The 19,115-nt window shown below is 46.5% G+C and overlaps 2 protein-coding genes across 2 annotated transcripts in view; one reads left to right on the top strand and one right to left on the bottom strand.

Moving 5' to 3' along the window:
- The first annotated feature begins 1,131 nt into the window (after positions 1-1,131).
- Positions 1,132-5,781, top strand: LOC139578088 (dual oxidase maturation factor 1-like). The gene is made up of 7 exons (XM_071405275.1): positions 1,132-1,386; positions 1,761-1,818; positions 2,056-2,190; positions 3,122-3,329; positions 3,644-3,861; positions 4,142-4,335; positions 4,950-5,781. The coding sequence occupies exons 1-7, from the start codon at positions 1,240-1,242 to the stop codon at positions 5,007-5,009; spliced, it is 1,020 nt and encodes a 339-aa protein (XP_071261376.1). The 5' UTR covers positions 1,132-1,239; the 3' UTR covers positions 5,010-5,781.
- LOC139577966 (zinc finger CCCH domain-containing protein 13-like) overlaps positions 5,767-19,115 on the bottom strand; it is a 30,290-nt gene continuing 16,941 nt past the window's right edge. The window contains exons 8-12 of the mRNA XM_071405087.1: positions 17,843-18,022; positions 15,088-15,300; positions 11,811-11,930; positions 11,518-11,658; positions 5,767-8,894 (exon numbers count right to left, since the gene is read on the bottom strand). Coding sequence (XP_071261188.1) covers positions 8,823-8,894; positions 11,518-11,658; positions 11,811-11,930; positions 15,088-15,300; positions 17,843-18,022 — 726 coding nt within the window. The 3' untranslated portion in view covers positions 5,767-8,822. The remainder of the gene's footprint in view (positions 8,895-11,517; positions 11,659-11,810; positions 11,931-15,087; positions 15,301-17,842; positions 18,023-19,115) is intronic.

Here is a 19,115-nt window from a genome sequence, read left to right as displayed (position 1 = left end):
CTCTGAGCCAGTCAAGTGTCTAGTCGAGGAGCACTTGTGTGGAAAGACCAGGTAAGGTAGGAAAACATTGGGCTAAATCTTTACATAAAATAATCTTTACCTCACATTTGAGTTTTGATTGGTAATGTGTTAAAAAAATCAATGTGGGTATCAGTGCTTCATAAAAATAAATTGTCACTCTAACGTAGAGAAGAAAAAATCTGAAAAGAATCCTTTAATTAAACAAGAAGAGGACAATTGGTTGATTTGCTCAACAACAAAAAAAGCCTATTTTGAATAGATAGATAAGTTTGTTACTTACCCTAATTGTTGTGGATGAAATGTCATGCGCACTGAAGAATCAGAACTATTTAAAAAATGTAGTTGATAGCCATACAATATAGCCTATTGCTACAGGGAAGGATAGACGACAGTGTCGATGACCCAAGTTCTTACAAATGACTGACACGTGCGTTTCCTTGATGGACTGGTAATCACCAGTTACAGTAACACACCCCTTATTCTAAGGAATACCAATAAATGCATCCTTAAAGATAAACAAAAGAAGTGCGGATAAGCTTTAAAAGAGACGTCTGTCGCCTTCGTGCGTTACATTCGCTCTTCTCATCCTTCTGCTACTGTCTTGATCTGCTCTAGTCACTTTTATACACTTAAAGGTGAGTGTTATTTTTAAGCATATATATTATGCATTATTTTAATGTCGCACACTGGCATATTAGTATGGTTTGGAGGTAGATAGAAGAGTTTTGTGTGTGTGTTTGCTTTGCTATTTGTTTGTTGCTTCCAAAACGAGTCGAATTTAAGATGGGTTGGTCTTTGTCCTTGTAGTTTGCCAGGGAGGGTAAACTTGAGTGCAAGAGTATCCACTTACTGTACTCATTGACTGTACTGTACCTGACACGGTTTAGTTTGCATGTGCTTTCAATCTCAACAACTGGTTTCTTAAAGCACTTTGTATTTTACAATAATTAGAAAATGTATGTTGAATTAGAAATACTTTTTTTCTTGATTCGGGAAAACAGTCAAATGCATTTGATAATTGAAACAATTCATATTTTTACTTAAGTTTTCACTTTTTAAATGATGTAACATTCTCATTCCCCGGTGTATCCCTACTATAGAGTGAGGAGCTGATGTGCTAATCTCTGGATCTTTAGACAGTAACTGAGACACCCTGCTCTCCACACTGTCCCCTTCTGTCACGCTGTCTGCTCTCAGCTCCGGAGATCCTGAGGAAAGATGACTTTCTACGATGACATTTACCCATTCTACCCCCTACAAAGAACCTCCTTTATCTTCAGCACCCACCTCCTCACCATTATCCTGGTCTTCCTGGTCCTCACGGTCAGCTTCCTTCTAATTCTGCCAGGTATCAGAGGCAAGTCGGTGAGTATAATGAACTGGTGCAACCCTAACTATGGATTAATTCATATTAATGCCCGACAGAAACGGAATCTTCAGATTCCATTCATTTTCAGATTTCATTCATTTTCAGATTCCATCTTCAGATTCCATTTCTGTTGGCGCTAATATGAGTACACTATTATGACGTCATACAAAATTGTAGATAATACAATTTCTCAATGTAAAAAAAATGCATATTTAAACATATTATTTACCCTTGGAATGTGATCGAGATAAACTGGATGAATAAACTTTAGTTAAGACTATATGGATGTGAGATCTGTCAGTAAGTCAAGGTACATGTTTTGTGATGTGAAATCTGTCAGTAAGTCACACGTAACCTCTCTCTCTTCTAGAGACTATTCTGGATGTTCAGGATCATCATCAGTTTATTCGTAGGCGTTGTGATAGTGGGTAAGTACCTATAACTGGAAATTGCTATAGATTTTCCACATCACATGACATCTATTGCAACACGTCAAATGACTGGCAGTCATTGGATTCTAACTCTTCTTATCTTTTTTTGCTCTAATAAACAGACCGATTCTGATAGATCGGAGAGGATGTTGATTATTAAGCATTGTATTGTTTGTTTCCTATTATGTCTGTAAGTGTAAGTGTGTCATCTCATCTCATTTCATATCATCTCAGCACTGAATTTCACCAGCGACTGGGCTGAGGCCCGAGCCACCACCAACACCACCTACAAGTCCTTCAGCAGTGAGGAGGTGAACGCTGAAGTGGGACTGCACATAGGACTGTATGGTATTAACATTACTTTAAGAGGTAAAGCCCGTAGAATTACAACGTAATACTATTATTTATTTGTTTACAGTATTACACCTGTATGTATTACATATGTCACTTTTCTGCAGTGTTTGAATGTTCTGTATATGTTACCTGGGGTATAATCTCAAGGTCGACAGACGCACCTAACATAACTGGTATCGTAGTGTCTGTCAAGAGACTGTAAGATTATCGTAGTGTCGTAGTGTCTGTCAATTTCGTAAGATTATTATTCTGGGTTTTCTGTGATTGCCTAAGGATAATATTGAATACAGCTACTATACCCCTTTAAGTCATCTTATATTTGATAGCATTCCACTGTTTTTTACTCTGATGCATTTGAATATGGAGTACATATGAAGAAAGACAAGGCTAAAGTTTTGATACAGTATGTGACACATAGGGTTGTTATGGTGATCCTGACCCTGACACACCTGGGGGGATGATCACAAGTCATGTGACACGTAACTTGTATTGTGTGTTACGTGAATTAATATATAATTTGTTATCGTGTGAAATCGCCATTTGGCGACCCATCCCTTAATTAAGGCAGGGGAGGGCAACTCCTTTCCTTCGAGGGCCTGATAGGTGTCACCCCCCCCCCCCCCCCCCCGGGCCTAGTAAACACACCTGATTTAAACTAATTGCATTTTTGACTGAAGATCATGATTAGATGATTATTGGAGTCAGGTGTGTTAGCTGGGGCTGGGGCAAAACTATGACACCAATCAGGCCCCCGAAGACTGGAATTTCCCACCCCCCCATCCATTAAGGGATTCATTGACACATTAAAAAAACATCACAAGGATTCTGACAAGGATTCTGACAAGGATTCTAACAAGGATTCTAACAAGGATTCTAACAAGGATTCTAACAAGGATTCTAACAAGTGCATGGATTATAACCGCCATTGTCCACTCTGTCCCTCCAGGGAATCCTGTGAATCAACTCAACGAGACCATCAACTACAACGAGATGTTTGCGTGGAAAGACACCATCGATGAGGAGTACGGGAACGCCTTAGAGAGAGGTCTACCTAACCCCATCCTCTATATCGCTGAGAAGTTTACCCTCAACAACCCATGTGGCCTCATCTACCAGTATAGATACTCTGGGCGCTATGCCTCGGCCACCCTCTGGTAAGATTAGCCATATACAAATAAATAGTTCTGTGAGACAACCAGTCTCAATCTAAACATATATACCTGTAGATGTTTTCAGGGAGACATTGCTCCTCAAACTGTGAGTCAGAATTCGAAGGAAGTGGATATTTGACCGCCAGGTATCCAGAGGTTAAGGTTAGGCATTGGGATCGAAAATGGTCGCGACCCCTAGTTTGGAAAACGCCAGGGTAAGGGTTAAGGTTAGGCAATAGGTTAACAAACCGCCATTGAGAACGGTACAAATTCTGCCGGCTGTACATATATATACCAAATTTAACTCGCCTCCTCAGGACAGCGTTCTGCTGCTGGCTGGTAGCCAATGTGCTGTTCTCCATGCCTGTCATCCTGTACGCCGGCTACATGATGGTGGCCACTGCCGCCTTCATCTTCTTCTCCATGGCCTCTTTCTCCACCATCATGAACCTGCCTACCTGTCTGTTCACCATAGGCACCTCTGGAGCCTTCCAGACAGAGTACAGCGGTTCTTTCTGGCTGGCGCTGGCCACAGGTAAGGAAAGGTTTACCAGAGCCCAAGGCTCTTTCCTCAATTCATCTTTCCTCAATTCCTTTGTGTCCTCTCTACTAGCCTCCATCTCAAAAATGCATTGGAAGTGAAGGTTCGAGGGAAAGGGACCTTGGACCTTCTCCAAATGTGTGTTTTGAGAAGGAGGTGAGGAGAAAGGACGCTAGGATCAAGGAAAGATGAATTGAGAAGGATCCCAGTTATCCACACCAATGACAACATTTAATGAAAATGTTGCTTAAAAGGCGTCCATCTTGTTTTCCAGGTGTGCTGTGTTTAATCATTGGAGTCCTGGTGGTTCTGTTGGACTGTCTGATCCCTGGGAAGATACGAGAGGCCTTCAGTGTCGGGGTGGACAACGACGAAGATGAGGATGTTTATTTTGGAGAGGGATACCTGAACTCCAACTTCCTGGCAGGAGTAACCACCACACCTTTGACAACCTTAGTGCTTCCTACAGTAAGTCTCTGTCAGTTTAATGAGATGAAGTACTGTAGGTCCAGTGTGATCTCTCACGATCATCATCACTAGCTCTGGTCCAGGGTGCTCTCTCACGATCATCATCACTAGCTCTGGTCCAGTGTGATCTCTCACGATCATCATCACTAGCTCTGGTCCAGGGTGCTCTCTCACGATCATCATCACTAGCTCTGGTCCAGGTTGATCTCGCACAATCATGATCACTATCTCTGGTCCAGGGTGAGCACTCACGATCGTCATCACTATCTCTGGTCCAGGGTGATCTCTCACGATCATGATCACTAGCTCTGGTCCAGGGTGATCTCTCACGATCATCATCACTAGCTCTGGTCCAGGGTGAGCACTCACGATCATGATCACTATCTCTGGTCCAGGGTGATCTCTCACGATCATGATCACTAGCTCTGGTCCAGGGTGATCTCTCACGATCATGATCACTAGTTCTGATCACTAGTCTATTAAAGTCTGGCTATCTCAAAAAGAACAGCATTTATTCTTCAACTCTGCTACATAAGTACAGTAATAGGGAATAGTAATTATTGATTATTTATTAACTGTAAATAATGTTATTCTCTTCTTCTTATGTGTTCCAGGATGAAATTCGGAATGTCAGCCGCCAACCATCACTCCAGGAGCTGTCAGTCAGAATGTAACGGAGTCGGATTTATAACCTCCTATCCCCTGCTTGAAATGTCTCCACCCGCGCTATCGAATCGCTAGCTTTTTTGCAGCGTAGTTGGCTAAGACGTTGTCAAGGAGGGGGGTCAAGTGTGTTTGCGGGGCAGAGGTCCCAGCTTCTAGGTGTGAGCTGGATGGGGAGGAAGTAGTATGGCTAAGCTAGCACGGTGATGGAGGAAGTGGCATTGCTAAGCTAGCACGGTGAGCTAGGAAGTGGTATGGCTACGCTAGCATGGTGAGGGAGGAAGTGGTATGGCTACGCTAGCATGGTGAGGGAGGAAGTGGTATGGCTACGCTAGCACGGTTAGCTAGGAAGTGGTATGGCTAAGCTAGCATGGTGAGGAAGTGGTATGGCTAAGCTAGCACGTTGAGGAAGTGGTATGGCTAGCTAGCACAGTGAGGAAGTGGTATGGCTAAGCTAGCACGGTGAGGGAGGCTAGCACTATCACAAGCACAGTGACATCTGTGTCTGTCACGTCAAACAATATTCTCTCAACTTGAAAAACAATTATCATTGCAGTTACCAAGAAAAATGTGTTTAACTTTGTGAATTAGTTGTGAATATCTCTGGGAGCCCTTTAAACCTACTGTACAATATATTTAGGTATGTAAATCATGTATATACGTATAATGTGTTAATGCCATAATTGGTTAATATGTACTGTATATATACGTGTCGTATCTGTGCCATTTGTCATGTTCCAATAGTGTAACAAAAATTAAACAAACGTGTGAGATTCACATACTTTTAATGGACATCGTTGAGTCGGGTATTCAAGTCATTGATGATCTGCTTCTTGTGTAATGAACATAAGAGTAAAGTGTGAACGAACAAGTCGCTTGCGTCCCAAATGGCACCCTATTCCCTATATAGTGCACTACTTTTGACCAGAGCCCTACAGAACCCTATTCCCTATATAGGGCACTACTTTAGACCAGAGCCCTATTCCCTATGTAGGGCACTACTTTAGACCAGAGCCCTATTCCCTATGTAGGGCACTACTTTAGACCAGAGCCCTATTCCCTATATAGGGCACTACTTTAGACCAGAGCCCTATTCCCTATGTAGGGCACTACTTTAGACCAGAGCCCTATTCCCTATGTAGGGCACTACTTTAGACCAGAGCCCTATGGGAATAGGGTGCCATCTGGCACTCAGTCATTGTCCTCAACCTCATGAATATACACCATTTGACTTTCATGTACTTGACTTTATTTTCATCATTGCATGTCATAAATGCCTTTTTTTTCCTCTCTTATTTTTTGTTGTTATTGACATATTTGGAAAGCAATAGTAAGCATTGTCATTAACATTTCATTAATCACAGTATATTCTTAGCTTCTCACAATACAGCAACTAAACAAGTTAATACATTCTCATTATACCTGCTCTGCATTCCAAAATTCCCCCCCCCGCCCCTATATCCTTTACAGAGCACTCGTTTTTTAGTTTTTTTAAAGAATACATGTCGTAGTATTATCTTTGGCCTTCAGCATTGCCATAATGTTATATTGAAACCTTTGTTACATCCAAGGCAGTATAGAGAGAAAAGGACAGCTTCCAGACACTGGTTAATATTCCAAAGGGCAACCTATTCTCTACATAGTGCACTACTTTTGATTAGAGCTCTATGGGCCTTGCATGGTCAAAACTAGTGCACTATCTAGGGGAATACCCACTGGACCAAAAAAAAAAAATCAATGTTTCCACGCCACTTCAACCCCCCCCACCCCCCAAAAAATTGTAACATAAATCCAATGACATGGTGAAATGTTATGTTGTTGTTGTTGCTGATTTCACATTGAATTCACATTTGTTGACAAACTCAACCAAATGTAAATCAAAGCTAGACATTGGAACTGATATCTGTTCCCAGTGGGTAGGGTGTGATTCGGGACACACTACCCTACATTACATTGTTTTCTGTTGCTCAATACCCCCCCCCCCCCCCCTCCCTCCTAGCCTGGTCCCCAGATCGGTCTGTGTTGTTGTCTCACCAACTCCTAAGGTAGTAGTTATGCGTTGGCATGGCAGGCTCCGATGACAGACCAGGCTACAATAGCCCTGCTATTAAAGAATAGCCTTGTCCTATGCTGTTTAGGTATACACGGCACGTAGCTTAAATACCCCTGCTATTGAAGAATAGCCTTGTCCTATGCTGTATAGGTATACACGGGACGTAGCTTAAATACCCCTGCTATTGAAGAATAGCCTTGTCCTATGCTGTTTAGGTATACACGGGACGTAGCTTAAATACCCCTGCTATTGAAGAATAGCCTTGTCCTATGCTGTTTAGGTATACACGGGACGTAGCTTAAATACCCCTGCTATTGAAGAATAGCCTTGTCCTATGCTGTTTAGGTATACACGGGACGTAGCTTAAATACCCCTGCTATTGAAGAATAGCCTTGTCCTATGCTGTTTAGGTATACACGGGACGTAGCTTAAATACCCCTGCTATTAAAGAATAGCCTTGTCCTATGCTGTTTAGGTATACACGGGACGTAGCTTAAATACCCCTGCTATTGAAGAATAGCCTTGTCCTATGCTGTTTAGGTATACACGGGACGTAGCTTAAATACCCCTGCTATTGAAGAATAGCCTTGTCCTATGCTGTTTAGGTATACACGGGACGTAGCTTAAATACCCCTGCTATTGAAGAATAGCCTTGTCCTATGCTGTTTAGGTATACACGGGACGTAGCTTAAATACCCCTGCTATTGAAGAATAGCCTTGTCCTATGCTGTTTAGGTATACACGGGAACAGGCTTAAATACCCCTGCTATTGAAGAATAGCCTTGTCCTATGCTGTTTAGGTATACACGGGACGTAGCTTACATACCCCTGCTATTGAAGAATAGCCTTGTCCTATGCTGTATAGGTATACACGGGACGTAGCTTAAATACCCCTGCTATTGAAGAATAGCCTTGTCCTATGCTGTTTAGGTATACACGGGACGTAGCTTAAATACCCCTGCTATTGAAGAATAGCCTTGTCCTATGCTGTTTAGGTATACACGGGAACAGGCTTAAATACCCCTGCTTTGTCACTTGAACTCCTATTGAAGAATAACGACAGGCCAACCCCTTCCCTACAATAAGTTCAGTTACCGTATCAACACGTTTATGTCACTGCATTGTTTAATCTTGCATGTTATCAAAATGGAATTGTAATCTAGTCATAAGAACATAATCATTACCTTGCATTTACAGTTTTCTTTAACAGTATACATACGTATTCACACACACGCGCACACACACTGTACACATCAAACCATTATGACCGTGTAGCTTTTCAATTATAGCCTGGTACCAGTCTGTTTAGCTAACATTTCACTCCTTGTACAATGCGTCATCGCCAAACAATGTGTTATCCAGGCTACTCCAACTAAGCCTGAAGTTGAATTTTTTTTTTTTGTTGACATTTTCAGCAGAGTAACATATTACCCCCAAAATAAAATGATATATAAAAAATAAATGTTGCTAATGTACCACCTTGTCACCAGTGGAGGCTGGCGTCACTATAAATCGGACGACAGGCTCATTGGAATGGCTGGAATACCAGCCTCCTCTGCCTGTCACCCACCCGGTCTGTCCACCATCTTCTCCTAGACATGCAGAAGCAGTGAGAGAGTACGCAGAAAAATATGCATACCAAATGCCACCCTATTCCTGACATAGTGAACCTACAGCCATATGGGCCATGGTTAGAAGTAGTGCACTACACAGGGAAAAGGGTGCCATTGAGGGTGCACCCATGGAGGGACTAGATGTAGACATGGAGGGACTAGATGTAGACAGGAGTCTCCTGTCCTGTTAACAGTCTGAACATCACTGCAGGCATGGTCTTCATGTTGATCTGAAAAAGAGGAGGAGGAGGAGGAGGAGGAAGTTGAAGAGGAGAAAGAGGTGAGTGAGGAGGAGGAGGAGAGTGAGGAGGAGGAAGAGGAGGAGGAGGGGGGAGGTGAGTGAGGAAGAGGAGGAGGATAGTGAGGAAGAGGAGGAGGATGAGAAGGAGGTGAGTGAGTGAGGAGGAGGAGGAGAGTAAGGAGAAGGAGGAGGAGGAAGATGAGAAGGAGGCGGAGCAGGAGGAGAGTGAGGGGGATGAGGAAGAGGAGAAGGAGGAGAGTGAGGAGAAAGAGGAGGAGAGTGAGGAGAAAGAGGAGGAGGAGGTGGAGGAGGAGAGTGAGGAGAAAGAGGAGGAGGAGGTGGAGGAGGAGAGTGAGGAGGAGGAGGAGAGTGAGGAGGATGAGGAGAGTGAGGAGGAGGGGGAGAGTGATGAAGAGAGTGAGGAGGAGAGTGAGGAGGAGGAGGAGGAGGACAGTGAGGAGGAGGAGGAAGAACAGAAGGAGAGTGAGGAGGAGGAAGAGGAGAAAGAGGAGGAGGAGGAGGTGGAGGAGGAGAGTGAGGAGGAGGAGGAGAGTGAGGAGGAGGAGGAGAAGGAGGAGGAGGAGGAGGAGGAGGAGAGTGAGGAGGAGGAGAGTGAGAAGGAGGGGGGTGAGGAGGAGGAGAGTGAGTAAGAGGTGGAGAGTGAGGAGTAGGAGGAGGAGAGTGAGGAGGAGGAGGAGGAGAGTGACGAGGAGCAGGAGGAGAGTGAGGAGGAGGAGGAGGAGAGTGAGGAGGAGGAGGAGGAAGAGGAGGAGGAGAAAGAGGTGAGTGAAGAGGAGGAGAGTGAGGGGGAGGAAGAGGATGAGGAGGAGAGTGAGGAAGAGGAGGAGAAGGAGGTAAGTGAGGAGGAGGAGAGTGAGGAAGGGAGAAGGTGAGTGAGGAAGAGGAGGAGGAGGAGAAGGAGGAAGAGGATGAGGAGGAGAAGGAGGTGAGTGAGGAGGAGGAGAGTGAGGAAGGGAGGAGGTGAGTGAGGAAGAGGAGGAGGAGGAGAAGGAGGAAGAAGAGGAGGAGGAGAAGGAGGTGAGTGAGGAGGAAGAGGAAGAGAGTGAGGAAGAGGAGGAGAAGGAGGAAGAGGAGAGTGAGGAAGAGGTGGACAAGAGTGAGGAGGAGGAGGATGAGGAGGTGGTGCAGGAGGAGAGTGAGGAGGAGGAGGAGGTGGAGCAGGAGGAGAGTGAGGAGGAGGAGGAGAGTGAGGAGGAGGAGGAAGAGGAGAAAGAGGAGTAGGAGGAGAGTGAGGAGGAGGAGAGTGAGGAGTAGGAGAGTGAGGAGGAGGAGGAAGAGGATAAAGAGAAGGAGGAGGTGGAGGAGGAGAGTGAGGAGGAGGAGAGTGATGAGGAGGATGAGGAGAGTGAAGAGGAGGAGAGTGATGAGGAGGATGAGGAGGAGGAGAGTGAGGAGGAGGAGGAGTGTGAGGAGGAGAGTGATGAGGAGGATGAGGAGAGTGAGAAGGAGGAGAGTGAGGAGGAGGAGGAGAGTGAGGAGGAGGAGAGTGAGGAAGAGGAGGATAGTGAGGGGGAGGAGGAGAGTGAGGAAGAGGAGGATAGTGAGGAGGAGGAGGAGAGTGAGGAGGAGGAGAGTGAGGAAGAGGAGGAGGAGAATGAGGAGGAGGAAAAGTAGGAGAGTGAGGAGGAGGTGGAGGAGAGTGAGGAGGAGAGTGAGGAGGTGGACAAGAGTGAGGAGGAGGAGGATGAGGAGGTGGAGCAGGAGAAGAGTGAGGAGGAGGAGGAGGTGGAGAGTGAGGAGGAGGAGGAGGTGGAGCAGGAGGAGAGTGAGGAGGAGGAGGAGAGTGAGGAGGAAGAGGAGGAGGAGGAGAGTGAGGAGGAAGAAGAGGAGGGGGAGGTGGAGGAGGAGAGTGAGGAGTAGGAGAGTGAGGAAGAGGAGGAGTAGAAGAGAAAGAGAAGGAGGAGGTGGAGGAGGAGAGTGAGGAAGAGGAGAGTGAGAAGGAGGAGGAAAGTGATGAGGAGAAGGAGGAGCGTGAGGAGGAGGAGGAGAGTGAGGAGGAGGAGGAGGAGGAGGAGGAGAGTGAGGAGGAGGAGAGTGATGAGGGGGATGAGGAGAGTGAGGAGGAGGATGAGGAGGAGGAGAGTGATGACGAGGAGGAGGAGAGTGAGAAGGAGGAGAGTGAGGAGGAGGAGGAGAGTGAGGAAGAGGAGGATAGTGAGGAGGAGGAGGAGAATGAGGAGAATGAGGAGGAGGAAGAGGAGGAGAGTGAGGAGGAGGTGGTGGAGGAGAGTGAGGAGGAGAGTGAGGAGGAGGTGGACAAGAGTGAGGAGGAGGAGGATGAGGAGGTGGAGCAGAAGGAGAGTGAGGAGGAGGAGGAGGTGGAGCAGGAGGAGAGTGAGGAGGAGGAGGAGAGTGAGGAGGAGAGTGAGGAGAGTGAGGAGGAAGAGGAGGAGGAGGAGAGTGAGGAGGAGGAGGAGGAGGAGAGTGAGGAGAGAATCGGACAGTTCAGTGCTCATCATGAAGACACTCACTTGTATTTTTATAAATGCTTCTGATTCGTCTGTTTCGTCCAAAGAGGGTTCAGAGAGACTATTAATTGAACGTGTATAACGTTGGCAATTAGCTAACAGTCATAGGATCCTGATGCTCACCTCTCCCACTGATACAGACAGGGTCTGGACTATCTTCTCATGTGGCATGGCAACCACACTCTGCCCATTGATCTCAATGATCCTGTGGCCGACTCGCACCCCTCCTCGCTCTGCAATACCGCCACGCATCAGACTGCAGATCTGAGGAGAGAGAAAGAAAAGCTCAACCCTCTGAATCCAAATGGCTGTTATCAGGATCATTAGAAGAGAGATGATAATTAGAGTACAAAGAGGTCATACATGCTTATGACAAGTCTTACAATGCATTATAACGGTATCATAATCCTACTCACGATGCCGTTCTGAACACTGAAGCCCAGCTGGAACTTGAGGTCAGGTCTCTTGATGAGGACAGTGGTGACAGGAGGACAACTCACGATGCTCAGCTTCACCTGCACCTGGCTCTTCAGACCCTGGCAGGACAACCGGAACACGATAAATAGCAATGGCAATTCTAGAGTGTCTCAATACTCTAGAATGGCTTCCTAGAATGGCCATGTCTCAATCTCATTACTCTAAAATGTCTTCCTAGAATGGCTGTATCTCAATATCAATACTCTAGAATGGCCGTGTCTCAATCTCAATACTCTAGAATGGCCGTGTCTCAATCTCAATACTCTAGAATGGCCGTGTCTCAATCTCAATACTCTAGAATGGCCGTGTCTCAATCTCAATACTCTAGAATGGCCGTGTGTCCATCTCAATACTCTAGAATGGCCGTGTGTCAATCTCAATACTCTAGAATGGCCGTGTCTCAATCTCAATACTCTAGAATGGCCGTGTCTCAATCTCAATACTCTAGAATGGCCGTGTCTCAATCTCAATACTCTAGAATGGCCGTGTGTCCATCTCAATACTCTAGAATGGCCGTGTCTCAATCTCAATACTCTAGAATGGCCGTGTGTCCATCTCAATACTCTAGAATGGCCGTGTGTCCATCTCAATACTCTAGAATGGCCGTGTGTCAATCTCAATACTCTAGAATGGCCGTGTCTCAATCTCAATACTCTAGAATGGCCCTGTCTCAACCTCAATACTCTAGAATGGCCGTGTCTCAATCTCAATACTCTAGAATGGCCCTGTCTCAACCTCAATACTCTAGAATGTCTTCCTAGAATGGCTGTGTCGATCTCAATCTCAATACTAATGGCTTCCTCATCTCCTTTTCTTTAATGACTGATAAGAGACAAATAAAGGAAGTGGTTTGAACTTTTGAGTTTAAAAAAAGTCAAAAAAGCAGTAACATAACATAGATGCTGCCTGAGTTGACTGTATGCTCCAGACCTTGGCTGCTGTCCAAACACTTAAGACACACCCTATCTCCTCAGCCCTCAAATTTAGTGGAAACTTCTGATGATGTATCATGACGTCTGACGAGTATACACTTGCAGGGCAAGGGGCGAGGGAGGAAGGAATGATTTTTAAATGGACCACCCTTGGCCGGAAACGTCACTCGTTCATCCTGCGATGATTGTGTTTTCAGCCCCCGGAAGCTTGTGGGTGCTTCACATGCACTACAGTCAATTATGAGTGCATGTCTACTTATATTAAATATATAATTATTAATATACGCCTACTGTATGATAGCTAGCAAATTAATGAGTTAACTAACGCTAGCCTGCCTAGCTGGAACTTCTGAAGAAGGAAAATTTCTACAATTTCCAAAAGATAACCAAACAAAAACATATTTACTTTACGTGTTTGTGCTGTCATGTGCATTAATAGCACAATGTCTAACTTATTTGCATTCGTTTTTACTTGCACTTGTATGTTGACTTCTCCATTGATGTTGTTTTTAAGTTTTCGCTGACTTTTCTTAGCGGATGTACAATCGTCGCAAATTGAATTATTGGGAATTTTAAGGCCCCGGAGTGAACATAATTGTACACTAGCAATGCCGAATAAAAACAAGAGCTTACGTTGTAAACTTCCCTTGCTTGGCTAATCATTTTGGACCGTCCACCCAAGATGGCGACGGGGATTCCCTCCAAGGGCATAAGGCGAGGGTAAGTAGACGAGGGTGTGTCTTTTAAATGTTTGGACCGTAACCCTTGACGATGCCCTGGCAGGTGGCTAGTGGTAAGCCCCACCAGGCTGGTGTTATTGATGGACTTGATCTGGTCTGCAACACTGAGCTAGTATTACCACACATTATGCTAACTAGCATTGTCAGGCATGACATATGCCTGTATTAAGCTAGAATTACCACACATAATGCTAACTAGCATTGTCAGGCATGACATATGCCTGTATTAAGCTAGTATTACCACACATAATGCTAACTAGCATTGTCAGGCATGACATATGTACAGTGGCGTGCCGTGGGCCTGGGGCCTAGGCCTTCAGTGAGGTACTACACAGTCCCACCCGAATTAATCCACCTCTTATTACCATCATTATGCCATGGCTCTAGACACTATACATTTAGACAGAAACGCAGTATAACCAGGCGTTGCGTCACCTTGAAATTGACAAATTGACATTTTTGGGTAAACAGTGTTTAACAGACAACTCAAGTTTGCAAAGCCAGTGTGGCTCCAAACACCAAATCGATCACTTGCAAATAATAGGCATTCCCAGCAGTACAGTTTGCAGTGCTTCTCGGAGCCTGTGAGCAATTGACAGCGCTCGTAGTTGAAACTTTGAAAGTGGCGAGCGAACGAACCCCTTTCCCGCCTGTGACATGCTTTGTGGCGTCGGGCGACCTCTCCTTACAATGTCTAACTTTTCTTGAAAAGTTCGTCTTGAGAATGGCGTTATAATTATATCCTCGACCAAATCGATATCTTCTCCTCCTTCCGCCATTGTGGGTTGAAAAAACAGCTTAGTAGAACGCAAATTAATTCGTTTATCAAATTCAGTTTCCTAGATCTGCATAGACCTGCCCATAGGACCTGCCTCTCAATATTGGTAATCCAATCAAAAGACGTGGACGCACTACGCCTGCTAGCTGGCTCCCGTGTAACACTGGAGCCAGCCAGCAGGCGTATAATAGCCAACTCTAAAGCTGATTGGTTGACACAAAATTTTAATTTCCATTCACTTTAAGCTACAAGCGCCCGCACTGTTGATTCTGAAGGCCTGAGGGCAGATTTTAGACCCCTGGCAACACATGATGGCTGAATATGATTGGATAAAAGATCTAACATAAAGACCAGCCCTCCAAATCTCAACCTGGGGCTGGAAGCAGTGCAACCAAGAGGAAATCTATGAAATGAAGAGTATAACTCTTACTCTGGGGAATAATTTAATACATATTTGTGGGAAAATATATTTAAAAAAAATATATATTCTGATGATGTTTAGGCCAGCAGAGAAGGCCTTGCAGGCCCTGACGGCCCACCACTGCATATGTATTAAGCTAGTATTACCACATACAGTGCTAATTAGCATTGTTATGCCTGACTGCCTGACAGAGTGTCCGCCCTGAGATTGGAAGGTAGGGGGTTGTCCGGTCGAGTCATACAAAAGGCTGGAACCAGATGTGTTATGGACCGTTCTGGCTCGGACAAGGCTTACTTAGTTTGTGTTGTTGATGGACATGTCTGACTAGTGACTGGTGTACGGTACCTTGATGATACCCTGGCAGGTAGCTAAAGGTAGCCCTACCAGGCTAGTGTTGTTGATGGACATGATCTGGTCTCCCACGTTGAGCTTCCCGGAGCGGGCAGCCGGGCCGCTGTTCAACATGTTAGCTAGGATCACCGTTGGCAGGATGGAGCCCCAGCCAGACTCCACTATCACCACACCTAGGCTCTCTCCCTTCTGCTTCTCCAACTCCAGCTATGGAGGAGGGGGGAGGGAGAGAGAGAGCGGGGGAAAGTGAGAGAGAGGGGGAGGGGGAGGAGAGGGAGAGAGACCAAGAGAGAGAGGGGGAGAGAGAGGTGGGGGGGGAGCGAGAGTGAGAGAGGGGGAGGGAGAGAGAGAGAGAGACCGAGAGAGAGAGAGAGAGAGAGAGAGAGAGGGGGGGGGGGGAGGGTGAGAGAGAGAGTGGGAGAGGGGGAGAGAGACAGAGAGAGAGAGGGGGGAGGGGGAGAGAGAGAGACCGAGAGAGAGAGAGAGAGAGGGAGAGGGGTGAGAGAGGGGGAGAGAGAGAGACTGAGAGAGAGAGAGGGGGAGAGAGAGAGAGAGAGAGGGGGAGAGAGAGAGAGAGAGGGGGAGGGGAGTGAGAGAGGGGGAGAGAGAGAGACCGAGAGGGGGAGGGGGAGAGAGAGAGAGAGGGGGGGAGAGAGAGTGAGAGAGAGAGTGGGAAGGAGAGAGAGACCCGAGTGAGAGAGGGGGAGGGAGAGAGAGAGACCGAGAGAGAGAGGGGGAGAGAGAGGGGGGGGGAGAGAGAGAGTGAGAGAGGGGGAGGGAGAGAGAGAGAGACCGAGAGAGAGGGGGGAGGGGAAGAGAGAGAGAGGGGGGAGGGGGAGAGAGAGAGAGAGGGGGAGTGAGAGAGGGAGAGCGAGAGAGCGAGAGACCGAGAGAGAGAGAGAGAGAGAGCGAGAGAGCGAAAGACAGAGAGAGAGAGGGGAGGGGGAGAGAGCGAGAGAGAGAGAGAGGGGGAGGCGGAGAGAGAGAGAGAGGGGGGGAGAGAGAGAGTGAGAGAGAGAGTGGGAAGGAGAGAGAGACCCGAGTGAGAGAGGGGGAGGGAGAGAGAGAGAGAGAGACCGAGAGAGAGAGGGGGAGAGAGAGGGGGGGAGAGAGAGAGTGAGAGAGGGGGAGGGAGAGAGAGAGAGACCGAGAGAGAGGGGGGAGGGGAAGAGGGGGGAGGGGGAGAGAGAGAGAGAGAGGGGGAGGGGGAGAGTGAGAGAGGGAGAGAGGGAGAGAGGGAGAGCGAGAGCGAAAGACCGAGAGAGAGAGGGGGAGAGAGAGAGAGAGGGAGAGGGGGAGGGGGAGAGAGAGAGAGAGTTCAGACTCTACAATCACCACCCCCAGGCTCTCACCCATCTGCTTTAAGTTATTAGTTAGTGTATAGTGCCTTCGGAAAGTATTCGGACTCCTTGACTTTTTTCCACATTTTGTTACATTACAGCCTTATTCTAGAATGGATTAAATAAAAATAAATCATCAGCAATCTACACACAATACCCGATAATGACAAAGAGAAAACAGGTTTTTATAAATGTTTGCACATTTATAAAAAAACAAAAACAGAAATACCTTATTTACATAAGTATTCAGACCCTTTGTTATGAGAATCGAAATTGAGCTCAGGTGCATCCTGTTTCCATTGATCATCCTTGAGATGTTTCTACAACTTGATAAGAGTCCACCTGTGGTAAATTCAATTGATTGGACATGATTTAGAAAGATACACACCTGTCTATATAAGGTCCCACAATTTGGCCTCCTGAGTGGCGCAGTGGTCTATAGCACTACATCGCAGTGCTAGCTGTGCCACTAGAGATTCTGGGTTCGTCCAGGCTCTGTCGCAGCTGGCCACGACCGGGAGACCCATGTGGTGGCGCACAATTGGCCCAGCGTCGCCCGGGTTAGGGGAGGGTTTGGCCGGCAGGGATGTCCTTGTCCCATCGCCCACTAGCGACTCCTGTGGTGGGCCGGGCACAGTGTACTCTGACACTGTCGCCGGGTGCACAGTGTTTCCTCCGACACATTGGTCCGGCTGGCTTCCGGGTTAAGTGGGCATTGTGTCAAGAAGCAGTGCGCTTGGTTGGGTTGTGTTGTGTTTCGGAGGACACACGGCTCTCGACCTTCACCTCTCCCGAGTCCGTACGGACAAGACTGTAACTACCAATTGGATACCACGAAATTCGAGAGAAAACAGGTTAAAAAAAAAGGTCCCACAGTTGTCAGAGCAAAAACCAAGCCATGAGGTCGAAGGAATTGTCCATAGAGCTCCGAGACAGGATTGTGTCGAGGCACAGATCTGGAAGGTCCCCAAGAACACAGTGGCCTCCATCATTCCTAAATGGAAGAAGTTTGGAACCACCAAGACTTTTCCTAGAGCTGGCAGTCCGGCCAAACTGAGCAATCGGGGGAGAAGGACGATGGTAAAGCAAGAACACGAATTACTTGTACTCTTCAAAGTTATCTCTTTTAATTTACTGGAAGGAAGGAAGAAAGGAAGGAAGGAAGGAAGCGGGCAATACATCCTGAAGAGTCATGCATCACGGTCAACAATCAAAGCTCTGCTCACTACAGTAGGCCGTCGCACCTCTCAATACTTCAGTACACACACACACACCCACAAACACACACACACACACACACACACACACACACACACACACACACACACACACACACACACACACACACACACACACACACACACACACACACACACACACACACACACACACACACACACACACTTCACCTCTTTACAGTTGTCAGAGTTTGAGAAATGGACCAGGTCGTCATTGTACATTTCCTGGGAATTGATGATGTCACTGTATTGCTTCTGACTCAGGTCCTTAGGGTTGATCCCATTGGCTCGGAGGAACTCCCTGTAGGCAACGCTGAACGCCTGTCCGATGGACTGGGCAATGAGCTGGGCCTGCAGAGGGGAAAGGGGGGCATAGGGAGGGGGCAAAGGAAGGGGGCATAGAGAGGTCGGCCGGAGGGGGAAGGGGATATAGGGAGGGGGCAAAGGGAGGGGGCATAGGGAGGTCGGCCGGAGGGGGAAGGGGATATAGGGGGGGGCATAGAGAGGTCGGCCGGAGGGGGAAGGGGATATAGGGAGGGGGCAAAGGGAGGGGGCATAGGGAGGTCGGCCGGAGGGGGAAGGGGATATAGGGAGGGGGCAAAGGGAGGGGGCAAAGGGAGGGAGGCCGGTTGGTAGGGGATAACTACTAAATGGAAACTATAAACTATTCAAGTTGACAACAATACAGAGGTGGGAGAGAGCACACAGTTAGGGACCAACTGAAATTATGAATGAAGATATAACACATGTTATAGATAGGTATAGCACGTGTTATAGGAAGATATAACACGTGTTATAGGACGATAACACGTGTTATAGGAAGACAACACGTGTTATAGGAAGATATAACACATGTTATAGGAAAGCCTACATTAGAGTTAAATAAGGTAGGGCCTCTGTACAAGCCATAGACATTTTCAAAGCTTTAAAATGATGTTCAGTAATATTGTACTGTAATAGTGTACAGGCCACTCTATCTCAAGGCCATCAGACTGTTAAACAGCCATCACTAACATAGAGAGGCTGCTGCCAACATACAGACTCAAATCTCTCCCCATTTAAATAAACTGACTTAATAAATGTATCACTAGGCACTTTAAATAACGCCACTTTAATCATGTTTACATATTCTACATTACTCATCTCATACAGTGAGGGAAAAAAGTATTTGATCCCCTGCTGATTTTGTACGTTTGCCCACTGACAAAGAAATTATCAGTCTATAATTTTAATGGTAGGTTTATTTGAACAGTGAGAGACAGAATAACAACAAAAATATCCAGAAAAATGCATGTCAAAAATGCAGTGGCGTGCCGTGGGCCTGGGGCCTAGGCCTTCAGTGAGGTACTACACAGTCCCACCCGAATTAATCCACCTCTTATTACCATCATTAAGCCATGGCTCTAGACACTATACATTTAGACAGAAACGCAGTATAACCAGG

This window comes from Salvelinus alpinus, chromosome 6 (genome assembly GCF_045679555.1).
Source record: "Salvelinus alpinus chromosome 6, SLU_Salpinus.1, whole genome shotgun sequence".
NCBI classification, from domain to species: Eukaryota; Metazoa; Chordata; class Actinopteri; order Salmoniformes; family Salmonidae; genus Salvelinus; species Salvelinus alpinus.
The sequence above is the reverse complement of the archived record's forward strand: the minus strand, read 5'-3'. Positions and strand labels throughout refer to the sequence as shown.